The following is a 25956-nucleotide window of genomic DNA, read 5'->3' as shown; positions in this document are numbered from 1 at the left end:
TGTGTAGTCGACGTTAGCCCGACTAGTTTCGAACCCATACGGGGTCCTTTTTCAAGGGAGTCCGTCCGCGCACGCGCCGCGGTTTTTACTTTGAAAGTCAAAACCGCGGCGCGAAAAGGACCCCGTATGGGTTCGAAACTAGTCGGGCTAACGTCGACCACACACGTGAGTAAAGCCGGGACAGATAGTATTTATAATCCTTTGTACCTATTGGAGAAGTTGTACGTCGTCGACCAATGCCTACAATCATTGAGCTGCTATTGCTTAAAGAAGAAGCAATACTCTAATTTTAAAAATTTCAAAGGCCCTATAACAGCTGTTCTTACAAGCAGAGTAGGTACCTGCGATGGTTGTCAAACTGGCTCAATATTGGAGGGCAGCAGTAGGTGGTTATCATCCAAGACGATATCCTACATTATTCAATTGTTATGCTATGTTAAAGCAATTCGGATCTACAACTTGCTATGATGGGACATTTTAAAAACAGTTCAAGGCAATGAGTAATTCCTAGGTCAGTGGTTCAAGGACTTTTTACATGGCCATCTATGTAACGGGACTTGAATTCCTAGCTCAGAGAAAAGGATGTTTTATAACGGAACCATCTAGAGTGTATCCCGTAGGAATTATTTTGGGAAAATCTCGCTAGATGGCATGTTGTGTTTGCATTTCATTGTGCTTCGAGTTCCATTCACATCCACAGGTTCAGGCTAAAGGTTCCTTGAAACGTTTTCAAATGCATAGCATAGATGGCATATACATCACTTTGTCACACTAAGCTGAAGGTGACATTCGTAATATCCTAAAACAAGTAGATAGGTCCCTACTGATCTCTACTAACAGCCAATCCACTATACGATTTTTCCTACTTACATAGCTCGGAAGAAGGAATTTTAATTTATTACGGGAATTTACATCTTAAATAATCTTAAAAGCATACAGTATGCGGCCGAAAGTAATGTATATCGACCTTTAGAAGGAGATAGCAGATTTGTAGAGCGTTGTCCTGTCGTTGAGACCGACAAAACGTCATATAGGTATGAGAGACAGAGACAACGCTCTACAAAGCCGAAATGTCATTCTAAAGGCCGATGTACATTACTTTCTGCCGCGTACTGTAAGTAGTTCAGTTACCTTTTTTATTAATCTAAATTACTCGTGGTTTAAATTAAAGTGGTTAAGTTACTATTAAAGTGGCTGGATGAGGAAGGCTGAGGACCGGGTGTGGTGGCGCTCTTTAAGGAAGGCCTATGTCCAACAGTGGACGTCCACAGGCTGATGATGATGATGATGATGATGAAATTACTCATATTAGGTACTTATCTATGCAATATATTATCACCTTAGCAGGCATCTTAATTTGCGACTCTATCGTTTTAATATAGTTTGGCGGTTATCATGCGAGGAGCTTATAATCTAAAGCTTTCTTCCAATTTTGTGCAGCTAGGGCCTGTCCACCTTCATATTATTATATCGTCTAGGTAGCTACATGCGTTTTTTTTGGTCTGGACTCTGGAGCACCCTGATTTGCAATCCTTCCTTTCAACACTAATCTTGGGACTGAGAATTGAATTTCGAATGTTTTTGAAAACATTTTCGAATCGAATCTTGAATATTTTTTGAAAACATGTTTGTGATTGGCTGGTTAACGCCCACTGCAATTTTTGTCTCTATCATTTGTATGGGATTACGTAACAAAGAGAGCGCTATACCTACTAACTTCTTCCTGCGTATATAGTATAGTTATTGCATACAATTACTGACCAATTTGAGATCAGTTTACAAGCAACATTATGATTTGAATTTCTAAGAATCCGGCCCGTATTATATAACTATACTTAGCATAGTTTTGTGTGAATTAATTCACACTAATATGGCAAGGTCACAGCCCACCTACGGACCAAGACTAATATAAATAAACACTTTGATACTAAGTTGTTTAGTTTCAAAGTTCAACTGAGTTGAATATGATTCCAAATTACTCGCTGTTACGCATGAGTGATATAACGTTTTGATGTAGCTACTTATATTTCCAGCTTAAAGTTATAAATTCTCACGAAATTCACGAAAATACAATATGAGGAAGTTCTCATAAGTTATATCGTGGACTTACTACCTACCTACGAGGTAAAATTATTCAAAAAACTGAACAAATGAAAAAAAACTCAAACTGAAGTTTCCCTCAAAACCTCTTTTTTACTATAACTAGCTTATGCTCGCGACTTCGTCCGCGTGGACTACACAAATTTCAAACCCCTATTTCACCCCCTTAGGAGTTGAATTTTCAAAAACCCTTTCTTAGCGGATGCCTACGTCATAATAGCTATCTGCATGCCAAATTTCAGCCCGATCCGTCCGGTAGTTTGAGCTGTGCGTTGATAGATCAGTCAGTCAGTCAGTCACCTTTTCCTTTTATATATTTAAGATAAAGGTATGTGACGTCGCAATCATTTGACGTCCTTTTTACTTTAATCGATAATTTAAAATGGTTATCACACATTAAACTAATAAAGGACGTGGATCTTACATATTTTGGAAAACCCTCTATTTAATAATCACCGAAAAATAATTTATTTTTGAGATAGTCAAATACCGTGTTTAGATTTTGACTCAATTTCAATACAGACAACTATAACTATTTACATAGGTTAAATAAATTACTGGCTGTATACTCTAAGCCATTAGTAATCATTATATACTATCTATTTTAATTTGTTCAATAATAATAATAATTAATCTTGACATAACTTTACATATTTATTTTGCAATTATCTACAATATGGATAGGTACATTTAATGTTATTCAATAAATGTATGACGCTCGTTCCTTGGAAAATGGGCAGGTCGCTTGTTAGGGATGCAACGTAAGCAGACACTTTAGCTGCATCCCACATACAGGCGACCTCCTCTATGGCGGGTGCAACGACCATCAGCGCCGAACGGGCCAAGAGGCGCAAATATGAAAACCTCAATGAGAGCTTCATATTCGTGCCTTTTTGTGGAGACCTTGGGGCCGTGGGGCCCGGGGGCTCGAGCTCTTTTTGAGGAAATTTCGAAAATGGTTATCAAGTCAACCGGGGACCCGAGAGCTGGCAGCTACCTTGGACAAAGAATTAGTTTGGCCATCCAAAGGGGTAATGCTGCCAATATCTTAGGTACAATGCCTCGCTGCGGTGGTCTCGATGAGGTTTTAGATTTAATTTATTTTATTTTAGTTTTAATGTTTTTTTCTAACTTTTAATTTAGATTCAAGTTTCATCATCATCAACCAATAGACGTCCACTGCTGGACATAGGTCTCTTGTAGGGACTTCCACACGCCACGGTCTTGCGCCGCCTGGATCCAGCGGCTCCCTGCGACTCGTCTGATGTCATCCGTCCACCTAGTGGGGGGTCTTCCAACGCTGCGTCTTCCGGTGCGAGGTGCGAGATTCAAGTTTATTTAATAGAAATTGTCTGTTATTAGTATACCTTCGAAACGAATAATATAGATTAAGTATGTTATTCATAGAAGATAATTTTACTTTAAATACTAAAAGCTCTTTTTACTTTGAATACTGAATGCTCTAACATAAATAGGTAGGTACTAGTACAACCAAGTACTTGCCATGGACGCAAATGCCATTCAGAAATCCTGTAAAACGAATTAAAAGCTTATCGTTTTGTCTCGTAATCTTTATTGCTAAGGATTTAAGCCCTCCCATTAAGCACATCATGGTATGTTTTCTGATAATATGTATTGCGTTTGGAGAGATAGCCTCAATAGCTCAACGGTTAAGGAGTGGACTGATTTCCGAAAGGTCGGCGGTTCAAATCCCCATCCGTTGCACTAATTGTCGTATCTACTCCTAGCACAAGCTACACGGTTAGTTGGAGGAAAAAGGGGAATATTAGTCATGACTAACATCATGGCTAATATTCATTTTTTTTTAAAAGATAGAGACAAAGTAGACAGAGAATATTAGTGAAAGCCTACATGCAAAATTTCAAGTTTCGATTTGACATATTATTATAGGCTGCAGGCGTAGATAGAATAATAGGTAGATGTACAACAACAAATGACGTATGAGATAGCGATAGCACGACGTAACGATGAATAACACGACAAATATTACCATAAATCGTCCAAGATTACCATTGTTTAGTAGTCAATATTTGTATTAACCGATCTTATGTGAAAACAAGTAATAACTCATGAGAAATACAATTACGCCACGAATTCTCAAAGTTTGTTTTTCAACTTCTTGTATGTATTCTTGAAAAAAACCAGTTACACGATAAGGGACAAAAAATAGGTTAGCTGCGTCTCTGTTTATCACATTAGTAACTTTATCTGTGCTCTCTTTTTCAGGATCAAACCTCCAATCTCCCGAAACGAAGGCTGACGACGTCTTAACCACTCAACTATCATCTCGTTAAAAATATTTTTTTATGAATAAAAGAGTTATAGTAGAAAAATAATGTTATTATTTCGCCAATAAAAACCTAATGTGGCTAAATACTTAAAATTCTGTAAGTACTTAGACGCAGCATCAGATTTTAACATAATATGGAAAAAATGATAAATGAGCTATATTCGTTACTATAAATCTAAATATATAAAAGGAAAAGGTGAGACTGACTGATCGGCTGATCTATAAACGCACATCTCAAACTACTGCACATAGCATCAGCATAGCGTAGTGTATAGGACGCGGCAGAAAGTAATGTACATTGGCCTTTAGAATGGCATTGCGGCTTTTTAGAGCGTTGTCTCTGTCCTATATGAGGTTTTGTCGGTCTCAACGACAGAGAAAACGCTCTACAAATCTGCTATCTCCTTCTAAAGGTCGATATACATGACTTTCTGCCGCGTACTGTAGCTACCTATGTGTATGCTTATTATGACGTGGACACTAGACATCCCCTAAGACAGGGTTTTCGATAATTCAACCATCAAGGTAAGTTAGGGGTATGACCCTACCTAATATAAAAGTGTAATAAAGGCAGTCCCTAAAGATAAAAGATGAAAAATGGCGAGCAAACTAGCAGGCGGGTCTACCTGATGTTAAGCGATTGCCACCGCTTATGAATATTTGTAGGTATTTAGACTAAAATATGAGTTTCAGTTTTAAGGTATGCCTTTTTTCATGAAAACAAAGTTTTGCCTCCATACTTTTATTTTACTTTGACTTTTGTTAGTTAGTTTATAAAGTTTCTCGAATCGTTTACTTAGGAGAAGTTTCCCTAGCGTGTTCCACAGCGCTCTGCATAGGAACATAGTTTGGTCAAATCAAATTCAATAAAATCTTGAAGATATTATGTTCTAGAAACAAATATATGTGCCTATAGATTGTCACTTGTCAGATTTCATTAAAACTACGTACAGTTTCAAAACATGTACTTACGTAGACACAGATTTTCTAGAACGTATTTAGGAAGTTTTATTGACTTTAATTGATCACTCAATCAACAAGAATCAAACTACGTTAGTTTAGAACGCACTAGGAATAAATTCCTCTTAATTGATTGAAACCTTTTTTTATATGAATGAATATTAGCCAATTTTATTATGTTGACTAATATTCCCCTTTCCCCTCCAAGTAAGCGTAAAACTTGTGCTAGGATCAGGTACGACAATAGTGCAACGGGTGGGGTTTGAACCGGCGACCTTTCAGATCTCAGTACGCTTCTTTAACCGTTGAGCTATGGCCTTTTTGTTATATAATTCGCAGAAATCTCGTGTAATGGTATTGTAATTAACTGAACACTAGATTTCAGCGAATACAATAATTAAAGTTACACGTGTATAAAGAACACTCGAATCGTACCCACATACACCATTAGTTAGGCTCAAGTATCGTTATGGAAGAGTTGAAGCGACACGACGCTTGTTTCTAAACTTTCGCAAAGTAAATTAAACTTTGTTTAGTTAGTCTACTAAGTAGGTACCTACGCATAATTGTAATATTATGTGAGAAATTAATTTAAAAACCAGACGGTATGACTGTTGTCCCGTGGAAGCAAGGTAGGTCGCTTGTGTGGGATGCCACGTGTGTGGATGCACTGGCGCTGTCACACGTACAGGCGACCTCCGTGGCGGCCGGAGCGGCGGCTACTAAGGCAGAAAGGGCCAAGAGGCGAAAATATGAGAATATAGAAAATAGTTTCACATTTGTGCCTTTTGGGGTGGAGACCATGGGTTCGTGGGGCGAGGATGCTAGATCCTTTTTTAAGGACCTTTCATCCCGTCTCGTGGAATCCACGGGGGACCGGAGGGCTGGCAGTTACCTCGGTCAGCATATTAGTCTGGCCATTCAACGAAGTAACGCTGCCAGCATTCTGGGCACCCTGCCTCGTTGCGGTGGTTTAGATGATATTTTCGATCTGTAATTTTTATGTTCTAGAATAAGTTTGGTATTTTTGTTTATTGTATTTAAAAACAAAAATAACAGCTAGAAGTTAGTGGATACGCGTTTTTGCGCCTCTTTTTAATTTGCTTTACGTCACTCAATGGAATTTTAGTTGACGTAGGCGCCATTTCCACGACGGAACGAGAAAATCGCAGCGATAGTCTCGCCGTGTGACAAAATTCGATACAAACTATCGCCGCGATAGTATCGCTCTGTGTAGATTGGCTAATAAAGTTTGTATCAAATTTTGTCTCACGCACGGCTAGACTATCGCCGCGATTCTCTCGTCGCACGGTGGAGATGGCGCCGAAACTACAACCTTAGTTTACGTACTTAAGAAAAGGCGTGTTGCATTTCTGTAACTCTCCCCAATATGCTTTGAGCCATAGCCTTGTATGTGACGTAACTACAAAATCAATGTGTACGAATATATTTTCAATTAAGGCTAAAATAAAACTCAAAGATCTTTTTTAATATTTTATTTCTAATATTTACAATACAGATCGAAAAAAAACTACCTGTTTCATGTTCACAAAAATCATTCTATGTAAAAATATGTACCTATTGAGTAAAAGAGACCGTAAATTAAAGTAAATCTACAATATCCGAGAATTTGTTTAAGCAAAGCTTTTTACGTAAATGTAAATTTATCTCTAGACCGTGTGAGGGTAATATTTTATATTGAACTCTTTTGTATTCAGTGCTGATGCTCTTAACCCCTTCATTAATCTAAGGTTTTGTTGGAATCTACTTCCAGGTCCTTCAGCGTACGACTTGACTAAAATATGATTTGAACTCCGTTTTACAAGGTACAAAGGTACAAGATATTAAATAAAACAAATAAATTCACAAGAATGCAAGTAAGATAATAGTTGGTATTATAGTTTGAGTTTTATACATTCTATCGTTCATCATGATCAAGTTATAAACCCATCACCGGCTCACTACAGAGCACGGGTCTCCTCTCAGAATGAGAAGTGATTTGGCCATAGTCTACCATGCTGGTCAAGTGCGGATTGGCAGACGTCACACACCTTTGAGAACATTATGGAGAACTCTCAGGCAAGCTGGTTTCCTCACAATTTTTCATTCAACTTCGAAAAGTGCGTGCTTGAGATCGAACCTCTGACCTCCGATTAGGAGGCGTACGTCTTAACCACTAGGCTATCACAACTTTTCATTCTATTATTAGTAGGTAAACAATAGGGACTGGGCTCTCTATGGAAGTAACAGAACTCTCTAAAGGTTGAAGTCGCTCACTCATCCAGGGTCGCAGCTGTCGTGACTAGTTCACACGATAAACTAAATTAAATTAAACAAACAATCCTATTACGTATTATGACGAATTTTGGTTATCATCTATTCAAAATCAGTGTTGCGTTTATATCAAAATATTTGTCAGGAAAGTGAAGTGCTCACGTAATCACTAGTTTCAGTTTTGCAAATGGACCAGTCCACCACACAAAGATCTGTATTGTGTAATTTAGGTACATTATTAACACATACCACCAGTTATACAATATACACGCCTAATAGCCGGGCACACCGATTGCCAAGCTTAGGCAGTTGCTTAGCATAAAAGTCTGCCCACGCCTGTTCGGTACCCTCATTCCGCACACTGTCTTGATTACGTGACTTTTGAGTCTACCAATCACAACAAAGCATTCTCCCCTGTCCCCCCGCCAACATTAAACGATTTTGTTTTCATGCAAAACTTTGTATAACATGGTATGTACGTTAACACTAAAACCTTTGTACAAAGAAAATAAATAACTTTAATTAGAAATAGTACACTAATCTTAAATAAGTTTTCCTACTTACACGTTTAAGTAAGTATTTAATACATTTATTTACGTTCATGAAAAGTATTGTATAAAACTTAATCTATGTACATCCGTATTCTATATTTTTTTTTATTACACACTCACTATAATAATTTATTATGATAATGACTAGCTTTTATATCACACTAACAAGATTTTTCGGCAATAATAATATAATTGAAGTAGTATTTACTCCTATATTACACATAGGTTACAATAAATTCACATTCTGTCCATTGGAGTACTTGGCTGATGACCTCAGTGACCTGATTGTAGTCAGTCTCACTGATGAGGTGTGGTCGCCACGGCGAAGTAAGGATGCATGATGGCCACCAGATTCCCTGCGAAAATATTTAAGATTAGTTTATTTGTCGTGCATTCCGAACAAACGTGTAGTACGCGAAAGGTCTAGATGGCAATCGGGGAGGAAACGCCCTGCTAACCCGCACAGCCCCTGCGATAACTCCTTAGTGTATAAGTATTAACATAGTTATTAAGTATTTATTGTTACTAACACATAATGGATCAATTGTTGTCCGATTTAATAAATAAATTAAATTAGATAACCCGGTGCGGGCGAGCGCGGGTGACGTGCGGGTGTACGGGGTGTCCCCCGCCTCATACCCCGATTGCTATTTTAACATATCGCGGACTATACTTTGCTTCAGTTAGTCGTTTAAATACTAAGCAATCAAACTGAATGAAATTTTGTAGATATTCTACAAACTATCTGTGTCTTTGGGTTTCCGTTTCCGTTCACCTAGTGGGGGCTTCCAACGACACTGCGCTTTCCGATGCGAGGTCGCAGGGAGCCGCTGGATTCAGGCAGCGCAAGACCGTGGCTCGTATCCTTACAAGAAACCTATGTCCAGCAGTGAACGTCTACGGGTTGTTGATGATGATGATGTTAAGTTTTGAAGTAACGCGGGCTCTAGGATTTACCTACAAATATTTATACTGTTACTTTAAAACTAGATGATTTAACGGAAATCTGGCAAACCACAAACACAGATATTAGTTTCCAGAATATGACGTCTATACAATTTCATTGAGTTTGATTGGTTAATATTCAAACGTCTACACAATTTAATTGAGTTCGATTGGTTAATATTCAAACGTCTAGACAACTTCATTGAGTTTGATTGGTTAATAGGTACTCAAACGTCTACACAATTTCATCGAGTTTGATTGGTTAAAATTCAAATTAGAACCAAACTACGTTTGTATGGAGAACGCCGGGTTGTGCGTTACGGAAACTTCTGTAAAACCGTAAGGAATAGATCATAGAGTGCGCTAAAATCCGGAAAAGTGATTTCACATCTCACTGGATTCTATTACGGAATGTCTATTTGTATTAACTTGACAAAATATACCTACATTTTGTCAAGTTACAGTACCTACCTAGTTGCAATCTGCAACAATGTTGTTTAATATTACCTATACGAATGATATATTTTGAATTATACGTTGCTACATAAATGAATAAAACTAAGAAAATATATCTAAAAATAGCTGATGCCCGCCGATGTTGCGGTCGATGTTTTTTTCTGGTTCTTCTTAGTAGGATGAGTATTCCGAACCAGTGGTAAATTCATTTGACGATTCAAAAGTACTTGTAAAATTTTATTTTAATAAAATATCTTTCTATGTCTATTTCAAAACGTATTTTTCGTTCTAATATACACATTATTATAAATGAGCTTAATTTAATTTCTCATGTTCAGTAGATAGGTATGAATAGAAAATTAAACATGGCTGTAAAACAAAATCCCTTACTGTCCATAGTAAAAGCTAAAAGGCAAATGAATAGAGCATTAATTATAAAATACCCAAATCTGTCTACGGCGCCTTTTGAAGCACTTCCACAAATTAGAAACATAATTTATTGTCATGGCAAAGTGGATGATAGACTTTGCTTGGTATTTGAACTAGAAATTCATTTGTTTTGTTTGAATAGGACAACTAAAATGAATATGACTTGAACAAGGCCTATTTGCTTTCGGAATATGAAATGACGCAGATAATAATTATTATTCATATAGACCACGCATTAAAAATAACAATGAGTAGGTAAGTAGCATAGATTCACGATATGATCGGCTGATTCTGCTGGGCAAATTGATCAAGGGGTCAATTAATCGTTTAAATACTAGTCGTAATAACCTCTTTTTTGGTATTAGTGGGCCGCGCTGGAGGGACTTCAAATTTCGACAAAGTTTTTTTTGTATGTCACAAGCACGCGCTGGCACCTGCATATTCTAGAAGTGTCAAATATAGTTTTTTCATATAACATAGACTTTTAAAGAAGTATTCGTTATTTTTCAAGATTTGAAATTTAACAAAAAAAAGAGTTGTCTTGAGAAATCTCAATTCACGCTGATTCGGGCACTTCGGGATTAGGTATGCAGAGATAATTGCAGTTGTTTCTATTCATATATTAATTTCCTTACAACTATAAGCTTAAGTTTGAACTTGTATCGTGTCCTAGTTCAAACTATGCTGTAAGTGTTGCATCGTGACGAGGATTACCTACATATCGTGTAGTCTAGTTTCCAGCACTTGAGATTCGAAACAGCAAAGTTTTATACGAACGCACACAAGTATATAAAATACTAGCTGATATTTTCGGCTTCATCTGCGCCGTACAGACGTTATTTTTATTAAAAAAAAACCCCATGTAAACTTGAATTTATATGACCATCTTTATTTAAATGAAGTTCATTTAAGAAGTACCTACCTGCTTAAAAAGCAGAAAAAAAAAACGTTTCACGTAAGAATTTCATACAATGATTACAATCAATCGTCAATAAGGCGAAGACATTATTATACAGACTTATTAAGGACTTTCACATCAATCACATGCCAAATTAATTTCTATTCGAATACAGTCTGAAGAGGGTGCCGGAGAATATAGTATGAAAATCCTTTTCTCAGACACGTATTTCGACGTAACTAACATTTTTCTTTTGTTGATTTAAGATTTCTTAGAAATTCAGTGCCTTATATGCTCCATCTTTTTCCGAGATAATGGAAAGGTTCATTTTCTTAAGGTCTAGTAAGTAATATATCATACATTCGGGGAATTTCTATTTTACAAAACAAAGTTCTCAACTGTAAGAATATTTTTCCAATGAAGTTTTACTTGTAATTACAACTAAAACTTTATTGGGAAAACACTATCTTCTTTTACTATAACTACAGAAAAATTAATATCTAGCCTGCGTTTTGAAAAGCGCTTCAACGTGTTTTTTTTAGTTGAAACATTGTTTTGATGAAAATAGTATTTAGTTAGAACTGAATAGAATAGAAAAGGGAAAATTGAAAATGAAAATGAAAAATAGTTATTTACCAAAAGCAATTTTGTCAATTTTAACATTGTCTGATAAATATTTTTATTCAAATAAACTGTTAAACTCACTTTTGGATCGTAAAATGCATCTACCGCTCATACCAAGAAATACTTTTAAAAATAGTGAAAATCTCTAGACTACACTGATAGATACTAATATTATAAATGCGAAAGTGTGTCCGTCTGTCTGTCTGTCTGTCTCCTAGCTTTTCACGGCTCAACCATTCAACCGATTTTGACGAAATTTGGTACAGAGATAGCTTGCATCCCGAGGAAGGACATATGCTACTTTTTATTTCCCACGAGATTTTCAAAAACGTAAATCCACGCGGACGAAGTCGCGGGAATCATCTAGTTAGGTATAATTCTTATTAACTTGTAAAAGACTTTATCCTAAGCAGAACTCAGCTAGAATGTGGAAGGCAATTTTTATAAATCGTTAGTAGGTAGGTATACGGTTCTCGATTTGGCTGGTTGGTTAGCTGGCTGGCTTCCAGGAGGGGGGATGAATAAACGCATTTCCCAGCGTTAAAAAAGGTAAAAAGCGTAAAAAGCGTAAAAAAGGTATACGGTTCTAGTAAGTACGTACGTTCAGCTTAACATGATAATTTAGTACCTAAATTATACGTCAACTTGACAAAACTTGTGCGCACGAAATTTAAATTATCGTAAGGGAAATATTCCCAAAGTCAAATGCGAAAGGTAATCAATTTAAAAGATCACGTAAAGTTTATATCATTTCCAATGCAATTAAAGCGAAACTCTCCATTCCTATTTACATTATTTACAGAAGTAAATAATGTAAATAGCCTAATAGGCCTTTTGGTGCCTAATGGTTACTTATAGTGTTTTCAAATACCGCATACTTATATTATTCTGTATTCATGAAAAAAGGTTGTTATTTTCCGCTCTTGTTCCAATAACATTCATATTTTGTTTGTTGCCTTTTACCGAAATTATTTAAAACATAATTATTTTAAGCTCATCAGAATATATTATTTACTTATCACAATATCTCAATTCTATGGTTTTAAGTATAAATTTGACTTTTTGACCAAATATAGCACATGTTATTATGTCCAGAAAATGCCATGTAGTCCTGTACACGTTCCGGCTAATATTTGTGCTCCAAATACATTTCCCCAACCCGATATTGCCTATATAAAATGAAGCTCTTAAATTATATTAATATGTATAGTACCTGTCACTGTGTCGCGATCTTTTCTTCTTTGGCCATAAATGGAAGGCCCCATATATGACGGGATTGACTAGACTGTTTGACATGCCAAAGAAAAATATCCCCGATAGTAGGTCTTCGCTTTGCTGAGAACAAAAATAAAATAGTAGGTAACTGGGTATTAAGTATTTTAATGTAAACGAAAAATAAGGTCGTGTCCACATTAGGCAAACTGTGAAGGGCTGACTGTCCGGCTAGCTGGCTCGGAGCGGCGTATCGGTCGCTAACTCAATGTCGATTTGGTGGCGATCTGAAGAACTTTTGGGATGGAAAGTAAGCAAAAAAATTAAGCTGTTAGCAAGCGAATCGCCGTAAACTGCGTACATTATGCACTTTATGGACACTCCATTTAAAAATTATATGGAGGCAAACTGTATGCAAAATAGTTAGCCGCTCACTTTTCACCTAGTGGTATTTTCATCAAAAAAGCGTTGAAAGAGATAGAGATGTCGCACTGATGGTGCTCAAGTTTGTAAGTTGTATATTGTCCTACATCATTTGCCATCAGGAAGCTTTTTTATAGTTCCATGAAGCTAGTGACTCGTCACGGCTTCGCATGGGGTTGAATTTTATTTGGTTAAAAATGGTTATTGTTGAATTTTCTATAGATATTGGCGTTACGGATCTTCTTGTGTTTTCGATTATTTCATTAGGAAAGGTCAGTGATATACAGTGTACTACGTCGGTTCTCGTTAAAGGTGACGTGAAAGGTGAGGTGGTGAAGGTCGTGGAAGGTAATAACGGTGAAGAATTCATTCAAATTCTCTTAAGTACATAATATATGATGCTATTTTCTTATGCTTAAAGTATCTACCTACTACAAATAAAGCTTGAAGAAATCAGTGGTTATTTTCATGTAAATGTCAATTTTTGTAAGATTTTATCATACAAAACTTGCAAAGGTTGACTTGCGCGTGTGCTCATTGCAAGTGACTTGCCAGAACCACCTTCTGCTAATTTTGTTGCTAGTGGGGAATTGGTGATATACTCATCATGATCAATCCATCGCCGGCACACTACAGAGCACGGGTCTCCTCTCCGAGTGAGAAGGGTTTTGGCCATAATCTACCACGCTGCGAATGTGCGGATTGGTAGACTTCACACACCTTTGAGTACATTATGGAAAACTCTCAGGCATGCAGGTTTCCTCATGATGTTTTCCTGATGAGATGCGTGCTCGGGATGGAGCCTCCCACCTCCGATTAGAAGGCGGACGTCCTAACCACTAGGCTATCACAGCTTATAGGTGTTATACTCGCAAAAGATTAATTTAGAATGCGACTTCGCTTTAGTCATACTATTTGAGTTTTCAAACTTAAATGACTAATTTCATAAGTGCATATTTTGAACTAGCTTTTACTAACGATTTCGATACTGTGAATTTAAGTTGTTAATAATATCCCGTCGTAATCCTTTAATTTTCTGGATTTTAAAATAAATTATGATCTGAGTGAAGTGCCGAATTTCCTTAAAATCAGTCGAATAAGTTGGATGTGAAGAAGTAAAAAACAAACACACACACACACTTTGTGTTTCGAAGATAGATAAAATATATCAATACCATATTTTTAAATACCAAAGTATTTATTTAACCAAAGTGTCTTTCTTTGTTAGTGTGTCCTTCAAAGTTCAATCACGCAGCAACGTGATTTTTTGCATATATTTTGTTAAAGACTTTGAGAGTGGCATAAGCTACTTTTTGCTCCGGGAAATTAAGCGGGATATTTTAAACCTAAATCCACGCGAATGAAGTCTAGTTGCTAGATCTAAACAGCTAATAAATCATAATCACAATAATATTATAAATATGAAAGTGTGGATGTTTGGATGTTTGTTACTCAATCACGCGAAAACGGCTGAACGGATTTGGATGAAATTTGGAATGGAGATAGATTATACTTTGGATTAATACATAGGCTAATTTTTATCCCGGAAAATCAAAGATTTTCCGCGGGATGTAAAAAAATGTAAATCCACACGGTCGAAGTCGCGGGCATCAGCTAATTGTTAATAACTCTAAAAACAGCTAATAAAGTATAACATATTATAAGTAACTGTAAGATTAGTCAAGTAAGGGGTTAGATTCTGATACTTACGTCTTTATCAGGATTGAGGAATGTGAACATGATCATCATCACATAGTAAGGCGTCCACCATATCATGAAAGCTGCTACAATAACCACAGACATCCTTAAAGATTTCATTTTCGCCCTATCTATTAACCTCCTTCGGTTAACGTCAGGCGTCAAATATTTCTCCTGTCGAGTCACTTCTGGTTGGAACACCTTTTCGCTTTCTAGGAACAAAATTAAATGTTTCACATAAAATAAACTAAGGTTTACCACACCCTTGTGTTGTACAGAATGAAAATGGGAAGACATTAATGTTTGTTTACTCAAATTGCTTGCAATTTTCGGTAATGGAACGATAATGGAACCATGTAAAAAGTTCTTTAACCGTAAACAATTTATGATACCACAAGTTTTTTTTACAAACTGTTTCAACTTCACCATATTATTATAATCCGATTTTGAAAAATCTTTCACCAGTACAAAGTTACATACTCATTACCCATGTATGAAAAGCTTAAGAATCCTTTCGCGTAATCAAGATGCAAAAGTAAAACAATGTTACTTAAGTTGGACAACGTCTAAAAATCGGGCACAGGAAAATAAAGAAAGAACTAAGTTTAAAAGACAAGCTTCTTCTCGTGTTCCTGTATCAATATCCCAGTATAATATTGTAACTAGTTCTTTTTTACTGCCAAGGTAATTATTATTAGACTAACTAGTAAATATTTCTCTATCTATTAACTGAATAGTAACTATTTCTCTATCTATTTGAAGATTATTTTTATAGGAATAAAGAAAAATATTAAATAAATTAAACAAACTTGAATTTCTCACTAATCAAAGTCGCGGGTGAAAAATCTTTTTCTTAGTATTTTTTTGCTTTTATATCGGTAAATAACCTTTCACAAAAAATACAATAATTGGAAAATATAGAATCATTGGTTATCACACGGTATAATAAGGAACCTTCACTCGTTAAAGGTTTCCTATTATGTGTGAGTAAGTAGATTTTTCCAATTATAATACCGAGGTTCTTTCGACTTTGAAATATTCGCGTATAATTTAGTTTATTTTGATCAGCATAATAATTTGTTGACCAAAAATTCATTCCATAATACTAATAAGTTAAATAGGACCGTACTTAACAAATTGTTAAGTAGTTAACTCTAACACCAAAATATTCCAGTTGTGTATTTTAAGAGTATACTCTCTTTATCTTCAAATAAAACATGGATTACTGGGATACATTGATGGATACATGGATTACAAGGATATTTATTTCTTTTTGGATTGATAGTTAATATTACCATAGTAATTACCGGAAAAGCTGACAAGCTGCTTTACTGGTAAAGTACCGTATATCTACCACCTGGTTTATTAAAACTAGAAATAAAATCATGTAATGGTATATATACCATACAGTGGCAAGGTTTTATTTAATCCACTCCTGAGAAAAGGGCATAATATTATCTAATTAATTCAAGTGCTAAAATAAATATAAGGATTTGTGGCGATTACGTCGCGACCACCTATCTTAGGGCACCGCGCTACTTTGTAAATCCATATAAATAAAACCGCGCGACTGCAACGCTACACACGCGCTGCAGCCGCGCATCTGTTCATCGATCAAAATTATATGGATCTACAAAGCAGCGCAGCCGCAGCGCTGCAGCCGCGCTGTCTCCGCGCGGCACAATGCAGCATATCTGAAAGCGCCCTTAGTGTCAACATAGGTATTAGATAACCAAAATGGTACTTACTAGCTATAGTCCTTACAGTAGACACATAAGTAGAGACTAGAATGATGAGAGGTAGAATGAACATAAACACGAGAGACAGCGTCGTGTATGCTTGTTCTTGCCATCTTTCAGTATAAAAACCATGAGTCACACATTGGTAGAAGTCTTCAACAAATGGCCCCTTCGCTTCTCGAAATACGACGGTCTGAAATATAAATATCGTATTTAAATACAGGGTGTAACAAAAACGAAGACAGTAGTACTGGGGATTACTTATATAATATAAAATAATGTATTCAAAAAAATCCTATAATTTTGTAAAAGTTTACGATATTTTGCAAATAAAACATCTGACTGACGCTAGAAGTCAACGAACGTTGTGAAAGTAGGCCACTCGGAGTCAATGCCGCGTCGTAGGCTGGGCATTGCCCCGAGTTTTGCACATTGCAGGTTTGAAAAGTTCTAAATCACTAAAAGTACAAAACGAGGCAAATGGTTATTGGCATTGGATTATGTTTAGGTAGTATAACAATAACGCTTAGTTTTTGCTAGCGTTCTGGTTACACCCTGTATATAATAATAGATGATAGTAAACCGGTGCAGCTATAGTACGCGACAAGTTGAAATGGCAATCAGGGAGAAAACGCCCCGCACGCTCGCACAACCTCCTCGCTAACCCGGTGCGGGCGAGCGCGGATGACCTGCGGGGGTGCGGGGCGTCCCCGTCTCATACCCCGATTGCTATCTCAACCTGTCACAGACATGATGGGCTAGAATGGTCCTAAAGGTACTATTAAGTATTCTGTGGCCCTGACGACCCTCGGCCGGCGGGTGTAATCCGCCGCCCATTACCTAGTAATATTATATATTAATGTAATGTATGCAAGTATATTAATGTAATGTATGCAATGCAGTGTATGCAAGTTTAATAAGTTTCTTTTTGGCTTTTATATGTATTTACTTGACGATGCGTCTTCGTCCGCATGGAATAAGTTGTTTAAAAATCAAGTGGGAACTCTTTGATTTTTCTCAATAAAAACCGGCCAAGTGCAAGTCAGGCTCCCGCAACGAGGGTTCCGTATTAAAGTCGTATTTTTTGATATTTTGCACGATAAATCAAAAATTATGATGGATAAAAATAAATAAAAATCTGTTTTATAATGTACAGGTGAAGACCTTTCATACGATATCCCACTTGATATAGTTATCTTATTTCGAAAATTGAAAATACTAATTATTAGTTCATGACCACAATTTAATTTTTTTTGTGTGATTTAGCCACAAATCCACGGTATTCAGATTTATTCCTTTACTTGTGCTTTAAGACCTACCTACCTACCAAATTTCATGATTCTAGGTCAACGGCAAGTACCTACCCTACAGGTTTTCTTGACAGAAACGACGGACAGACGAACAGACAAACAGACGGACATACAGACAGACAGACAACGAAGATATTTCCTTCCTTTCCTTTTTCCTTTGAGGTACGGAACCCTAAAAATTAGACTTTATACTTTGACGTAAGATTTTTTTACACCTTTGTTACCTGTTATCTCCCAAAGCCACCATGATCTAAACAAACGTTCCTGCCAGTGTTGGCGACAATACGCAGAGAAACTCTTAGATTTTATAAAATAACGAAGGTCTGGCACGCGCTGGCTATTAGTCCATTACATATGAAAAAGTAGTTATAGCTAGGTGATTACGGTAAATGACATCGCAACATTCCCATCGCAAAAAAATAATCTGTTTCTAGAATTTTCTCTTGCGATGTGTTATGTCATGAAAAATAGTTGCCAACATGGATGGATAAAAGAGACATTTTACCGTAATTTCCCAGCTGTAAAATCAGTTTTTTGATAATATTATAATCTCAATTTTGGATTGCAACGTTTTTTTTTAGAAAAAAGGTCTAATAATTACTTTCAAAACCTTGATATATTTATTTAAAGAAGAAGGGTTCATTACTATAACAATAAAATGAAAACGCTTCTTGTGGAGAAATAGATAGCCTTGTTTTTCAAGCTGGGAGTTGTAGTCTATCTGAAAATCCGAGTTGTTTGAAGGAAGTTTAATTGCTTTTTGCATTACATCAAAGAAATGAACAAGTTACTTATAATAAAAATAGGTGATATTTTCTGATTTTTTAAAATATATTTCTTCTTTTTTTACATCAATATAATGCTTATATATTATATATGTTATAGTATGTATAGATATGTTATGTATAGTATGCATTACATATGTTATGTATAAATTAATTAAGAATGTATCCATTAGAGTGTATCTTTATGTATAACTATGTATGTGTAGTTATGATATATGTCCTAACCATTAAGCTATGATAGCCTAATGGTTAGGACGTCCGCCTTCTAATCAGAGGTCGGTTCGATCCCAGGCACGCATCTCTAACTTTTCGGAGTTATGTGCGTTTTAGTTGATTAAATATCACTTGCTTTAACAGTGAAGGAAAACATCGTGAAGAAACCTGCATGCCTGAGAGTTTTCCATAATGTTCTCAAAGGTGTGTGAAGTCTGCCAATCTAGACTATGGCCAAAACCCTTCTCACTCTGAGAGGAGACCCGTGCTCTGTAGTGAGCCGGTGATGGGTTGATCATGATGATGTATGTGTAGTTGCGTTGCGACTCCCCGTCTTACATTTCTATAAGTTCAAAAGTATGGGTTACCTCGAAGAGATCATTGGTAGTGATAAGGTCGCCCTTTGTTTTTAAGCATATCCTGAATTTATTATTCTTTGTCATTGTATTAAGCAATAAAGGTGTTTTAAATTAAATCAAATCAATTTACGGATGTTTTGGACTCGTATTTTATCAATGGTGGTATCTGTAAGATGTAATGGTGTATCTTTATTTCTACTTAGCTTTTTTAAATTAGCAAGTATAGTATGTGACAGGTCGAGATGGTAATCGGGATTTGAGGCGGAGATACGTCCCGCACACCCGCACCGGGTAAGCACGGGGGCTGTGCGGGTGTGCGTTACGTTCCCTCCCCTATTGCCATTTCAACCTGTCGCGTACTATACCTTGTTCCTGAAGCTGAGTGCTTTGTGGAGAGGTAATGCCGATAGTAAAGTTAAATAGTTTGCCATTCTAGTCTGCAGTTTCAGTGCACCTTACAGATTTTCGCAAATTGCTCTCTCACTCTTGGTAGTTTTACCTAACCGAGTTTGCACCTAATTTTCTTTCTTACTTTATTGGTATAGTTTTTTAAGGATTTTCATTCAAAAACTGATTGCATTAGTTTTATGTTGGTTTGAAATGCATTTACCTACTTAGTGCTTGGTACCACGTATGCAATGATTGTATTTATATACTAGCTGATTCCTGCGACTTCGTCCGCGTGGATTTACGTTTTTTAAAATCCCGCGGGAACTCTTTGATTTTCGGGATTGTTGTCGTTGCTTGGTACATACAATATGAATTCACTATGAACACTTCCTGAATCTTGATAACTCAGGCGGGCAGTAACCCTGCAGCATCAGGATTAAGGAGATGAATCCAGAATTTTTTATGTGACCACGACGTAAACTTTTTGTTGATTAAAAAAAAAATTTGCAAATCGGTCCAGAAACCTCGAAAAAATCGATGTAGAAAAAAGAACCACCTCCTTTTTGACAGTCGTTTAAAAACCGATGACCTTGAAATATTTACGGAACAATCTTTAAAATATCCCCTTTCTAACAAAAAAAGAATGAATGAAATCGGACTACGCGTTAATGAATTACAACTCAGTATACATTTTAACTTTCGTCCCCTCTCCTACGGGAACCATGCTGAATTTCGGGATAAAAAGTATCCTATTTTAGCGTTTAAACTACCGTGAGTGATTTCCATTATAAATACTATCCGTCCCGGCTTACTCACGTGCGTAGTCGAAATGGGAATGGGATGGAAGTCGGATGGGTTCAAAACTAGTCGGGCTAACGTCGACTACACACGTGAGTAAGCCGGGACGGATAGTATTTATAAAAAGTATCCTATATTCTTCTTCATAGTATGACCTCAAATCGTACCAAGTTTCATTGGAATCCATTCAGTAGTTTGAGCGTGATGCGCGGCCGTGATACAGACAGACAGACAGACAGACAGACGGACAGACAGACAGATAGACAGACAGACAAAAATGAAAAAATTACAGTTTTGGGTTCAGTATCGATTATAGAGTGCCCTCGAAAAAAATTTTTCAAAATATCTTCAATGTACAGAATTTTACCTGTTACAGTTTTATTATAAGTATTGATTGATGATGATGTATCTAATAACAGTCATAGAAAACCATTTTCAGCTTGTGATGCTTCGCAAGGCCCGAAGATCAAGCAGCATTTTTCTCTGTATAACTATAGTACGCGACAAGTCAAGATGGCAATCGGAGAGGGAACGCCGCTAAACACCCCACGTTAATCCGGTGCGGCCAAGCGCGGGTGACGTGTGGGTGTGCGGGGTGTCCCCCGCCTCATATCCCGATTGCCATCTCAACCTGTCGCGCACTATACCAACATAAACTTTTTTTATAAAACACCTGTGTTAATTTACAAACATTTGTTCTCACAAAATTTTACAAAAACCTTTCATATAAACTATCACCATTACATACTGTAGTTATTGCATAATATTATATTTTACGAAACGAATAATTAATATTTTAGTCACAATTTTCCTTGTAAATATTTCCAGTGTAATAAAAGTGAGCAAAAGATAAAAAATTCGAACCACGGGTTCGTCCACATAGATCTAGATTTTTAATAATACCATTGGCACTTTTTAATTTCCCGGGATATTAACCTTCACCCGTCCCCGGGATGCAAGCTATCTCTCTACAAAAATTCATGGACTGGAGGTAAAAAGCTAGCAGGCAGACAGACGCATTTTTACATTTGTAACAGGTATTATTAGTATGGATTAAAAAATTGAGACATCACGAAATACTTACTTGAGGTACGCTGAGAGCGAAGCTTAGAGCCCAGGCAATTATCACCAGTCTAACACTCCTTGAAGCAGTGCCCATACTCTTCATCGGGTATTTAACGGCCAGCCATCGATCTACGCCGATCAGCACCAGTATGAATGTACTTAAGTACAAAGCAAACATTTGCAGAAATTTGAACAGCTTGCATGCTATGTTACCCGCGTACCACTGCACAGCAAACGACCAAGCCGCTTCTCCAGCTATACAGAAGACTGTAACTAGTAAATCTGCTATACTAAGTTGGAATATCAAACTATATATAGCCGTCCATGATGGCCTGGCTCTTCTGCGACCTCTTTTACTTCTCCGAATACTTATCATAGTCGCAAAGTTTCCTAACAATGATAAAATAGCCATTACGGAGAGAACACTCGCTCTGATTATGGTGCTTTTGGTTAATATCGGGGCGTGTTCCAAACACGTGACCCTAGTACCGTTATAAACGTGTACGCTGTTTGTTAGATCATTGCCTAAAGTGCTGTTTGTTAAATGTGCTTCCAAACATTTCTCTATTGGCCACCTATCCACCCCCGCTAATATATCGCTGAACTCGCTTCGAACTGCAAACTCGCTCGTATAAAGTGTGTTATCGTCATATAATGTGGTATTGTTGCCTACACTCCCCATGTTTTGTCATGCGTACTCAATGATGTCCTCGTTTGAAATCTGAAAATAAATACCTTAATTAATATTGTATTTTCTAATGGGAACAAAATACAAGATTATTCACATTTTTTCAAAACATTGAGCTAAAATAATATCATCATCATTATGATCAACCTATTACCGGCCCACTACTGAGACAGGTCTACTCTCAGGACGGGAAGGGTTTAGGCTTTAGTCCGTCATGCTGACCTCACACACCTTTGAGAACATTATGGAGAACTCTCAGGTATGTAGGTTTCCTCCCGATGTGTTCCTTCACCGTTAAAGCAAGTGTTATTTAAATTGTTTAAAACGCACACAGCTCCACAAGTTGAAGGTGCGTGCCCGGGATCAGACCTCTGACCTTCCGAAATAGAAAGAGAGATATTATGATAATATTTTTTGTGTTTGTCGTAAAAATATGTCAATAATTAATTAAAGTGACAAATAGTTAGTTGTTACCAAAGTTATTTGGAAATGGTTTAATGCAAAAGCAACCGCAAGCACGGTTGCTTTAGCATGAAGACTTTCCAATACTCTCTAAATTAGCTAGATTAATAATAATTATTATTCAACAAAGGTTAATATTTAGAATAACTACGAGCTACGCTGGAATTTGCAGTAACAGCGGTGTGAACAATAATTAACTTAATTAGCTTAACGAAATTCAGTGATTTTGTTGACGAATGAAAGTTAAGAAAGTAATATAATTGCGAAGAAAATTTGAAAAGAGCATCCGTCCTGTTACTCGCTGATTTTCTAGGTGGGAAAGATATTTTCAAGTCGTACTTAACCAGTGAGAAATTCAGTTGAAATTTCAAAACACTTTGTACAAGTTTCTTAGTATTAAAAATTTCTAAAAATATTTTGATAATATTTCAATATTACCCAAATAATTCATTTTTTCTCTCTACCTTTTCTCTATAGTCTCAAATCTTTACATACCTACTATAAAACAAAGTTGCTCCCTGCCGTCTGTCCCTGTGTACTCTTAAGATCTTTTAAACTACGCAACGGATTTTAACGCGGTGGATTTAGGTTTCCTAACAATCCCGTGGGAACTCTTTGATTTTCTGGGATAAACAGTTCTTAACTAGTTACAGACTCTATGTAACTCCGGGTAACTTCCCCGGGATGTAAGCTAACTCTGTACCAAATTTCATCAAAATCGGTTAAAGTGTTGGGCCGTGAAAAGCAAAAGACAGACAGATAGACACGCTTTTGTATTTATAATATAGTATAGTAAGAGTATTGACCGTATGGATATCACGTTAACTTAATTTATGTTAATGTACACTTCTAAAGAAGCAGCAGCAGTACGAAATTGTCCAGCAATTTATATTTTTGTTGTCTTGGAAATTGCTAGCGTGCAGTGGCGCGCACAGAGTTTGAAGCCAGGGTAGGCATTAGTTGGGCAGGAACCTGTTTACTGGCAGGTCATAGTGAAAATTTATGAATATGCATTGGGCTATTACAACTGGGGTAAGCAGTGCATTTATGCCTCTATAACCTGCACGCCACTGCTAGCGTGCGTATCGGAAAGAGCCGATTGACGTTTTGATTTTTCAGAATAATAAACCAATTTCCGAACAAGTGGAAAAAAATAATTAAATCACCGCAAACCTGTTTATTAGGTATTTAATATAATATTTCATAGATAGAACGGAGAGGAATAATTTGCGAGAAATGCTCGTATTAATGCTCGTATTTAATTTCGTGCCATGGAATTAATTAGGCCTCCTTTCAGTCAGCCAGACCTTGTCATTATTGTTACGAGTAGGTAAATGTTCTTCTGATAATCATTACCCATATTATAAATGCGAAAGTTTGTTTGTCGGTTTGTTGGTTTGTCCTTCAATCACATCGCAACGGAGCAACGGATTGACGTCATTTTTTGCACGGGTAGGTATATAGTTAAATACCTGACATAGGCTACAACTTTTTATCCTACGGGATTTTAAAAAACCTAAATCCACAAACGAACGGAATTCAGCAATCGACAGTCAGGACATGTGCACAATAATACCCAATCTAAGTAAATGATTTGACTTTGACTTTGATTCAAAAACAAAAGTTATAAGTATAAGTTCATTTGAATAAAAAATATAGATTTTTTAAATTCAAATAAACTATTTCAAGCAGTTAAATTTTACAGTGGGGTGTAACCTTATAGCGAGTCGAAGTCACAGCAATATTGGGGGTCAGATGTGTAGACAGACATGAACTTAAGATTAGAGACAACTAGCGGGAAGAAAAGCTTGTGCGGAATTCCGCTTCGATGTTTTGTATGGAAATAGATGGAGCGCGCGTACAAAACGTCGAAGAAATTTTCCGTATAGAAGTCCGCTCGCAAATTTTCACTAGATTTTTCCTCGTCTTTATATCATTTTTAGTCTTATGCGTGGGCTAGGAAAATTATACAGATAATAAATATCAATGATAAATAAAATTATAAGAAAGTACCTACCTACGTACCTACTTACAAAAATGTACTTATAAAAAATTGGCAGTTAGTGGGGACTGCCGACAGAATTGAAAACTTGAAACTTTAAAAAATTACGGTGTTTTGTTTTAGATTTTCAAATTAATTGTAGTAAGTATCAAAAACCCAGCCAAGTGCGAGTCAGACTCGCGCACAGAGGGTTTCGTAAGTACTACAGTGGTATTTTTTCAACATTTTGGACGATAAATCAAAAAGTATTAAGTATGCATAAAAATAAATAAAAATCTGTTTCAAAGTGTACAAGTAAAGCCCTCTCATATGATACCCCACTTGGTACTTCTTACTTTGAAAGTTGAAAGTACTAATTATTTGTTCATGAACACATTTTAATAATTTTTTGTGATGTAACTACAAATTCAGTTTTTGGATTTTTCCCCTTGCGTGTGCTAGAAGACCTACCTACCTGCCAAATTTTATGATTCTAGGTAAACGGCAAGTACTCTGTAGGTTTCTTGACAGACACAACAGACAGACAACGAAGTGATCCTTTAAGGGTTCCTTTTTCCTTTCGTGGTACGGAAACCTAAATATTAAAATTTCATGATTTTAAATTGAAACCATAAACCAGTTTCTACATCTATGGGCACTCTCAGTATTATAAAGTTAGCATGTCAAAGTTTTTAAACATCCCAAAATCGCCCAACGCGCCTAAAGAAACGTTCACTTCAATAATATTGTTCAGTAAAACAACACTTGACAAAATATGTTTACAAAACAAGCAGCCAGGTGTATAAATTTTCACTTCAGTTTACTTGGGAAATATTGACATAAGTTGCCATTGTTGAATAAGTCCACATTATGTCCACATCTATTCAAGTAAGTATATTCTAGTCAAATGACTGCAAAGAAAAACTGTATCGCCTCCTACTTGTACCTACCTATACAGAACACGTCCGTTACGTAGTCAAAACAAATATAAAATGTTGTTTGAAGTTTTCCCAAATCTATATTTTATGCCAATTCCGTTATATTATTTCACCAATTTTATTTTCATATTTTATATTCATACCAGCCCATACGACCGAAATGCGAATATTGAGATGGATGTGTGGTGTGACAGAATGGATAAGATAAGGAATGATTATAAGGGGAAGTTTGAAAGCGCCAGTGGTAGAAAAGATGAGGGGTTATAGGGACGCATGGTATGGGTATGTAATGCGGAGGAAAGAAAATCATGTGTTAAATCAGCAGACACACAGACAGACAGACAACA

General features: G+C 36.5%; 1 protein-coding gene across 5 annotated transcripts in view; it reads right to left on the bottom strand.

Annotated features, from left to right (window-relative positions):
- Positions 1-7629: 7629 nt before the first annotated feature.
- CrzR (corazonin receptor) overlaps positions 7630-25956 on the bottom strand; it is a 65604-nt gene continuing 47277 nt past the window's right edge. For all 5 annotated transcript variants that reach the window (XM_069504305.1, XM_069504307.1, XM_069504303.1 and 2 more), the window contains exons 2-6: positions 21560-22261; positions 16630-16813; positions 14894-15093; positions 12762-12883; positions 7630-8552 (exon numbers count right to left, since the gene is read on the bottom strand). In XM_069504305.1, coding sequence (XP_069360406.1) covers positions 8423-8552; positions 12762-12883; positions 14894-15093; positions 16630-16813; positions 21560-22222 — 1299 coding nt within the window. In that variant the 5' untranslated portion in view covers positions 22223-22261 and the 3' untranslated portion in view covers positions 7630-8422. The remainder of the gene's footprint in view (positions 8553-12761; positions 12884-14893; positions 15094-16629; positions 16814-21559; positions 22262-25956) is intronic.

Source organism: Maniola hyperantus, chromosome 17 (assembly GCF_902806685.2).
Source record: "Maniola hyperantus chromosome 17, iAphHyp1.2, whole genome shotgun sequence".
NCBI lineage: Eukaryota > Metazoa > Arthropoda > Insecta > Lepidoptera > Nymphalidae > Maniola > Maniola hyperantus.
The sequence above is the reverse complement of the archived record's forward strand: the minus strand, read 5'-3'. Positions and strand labels throughout refer to the sequence as shown.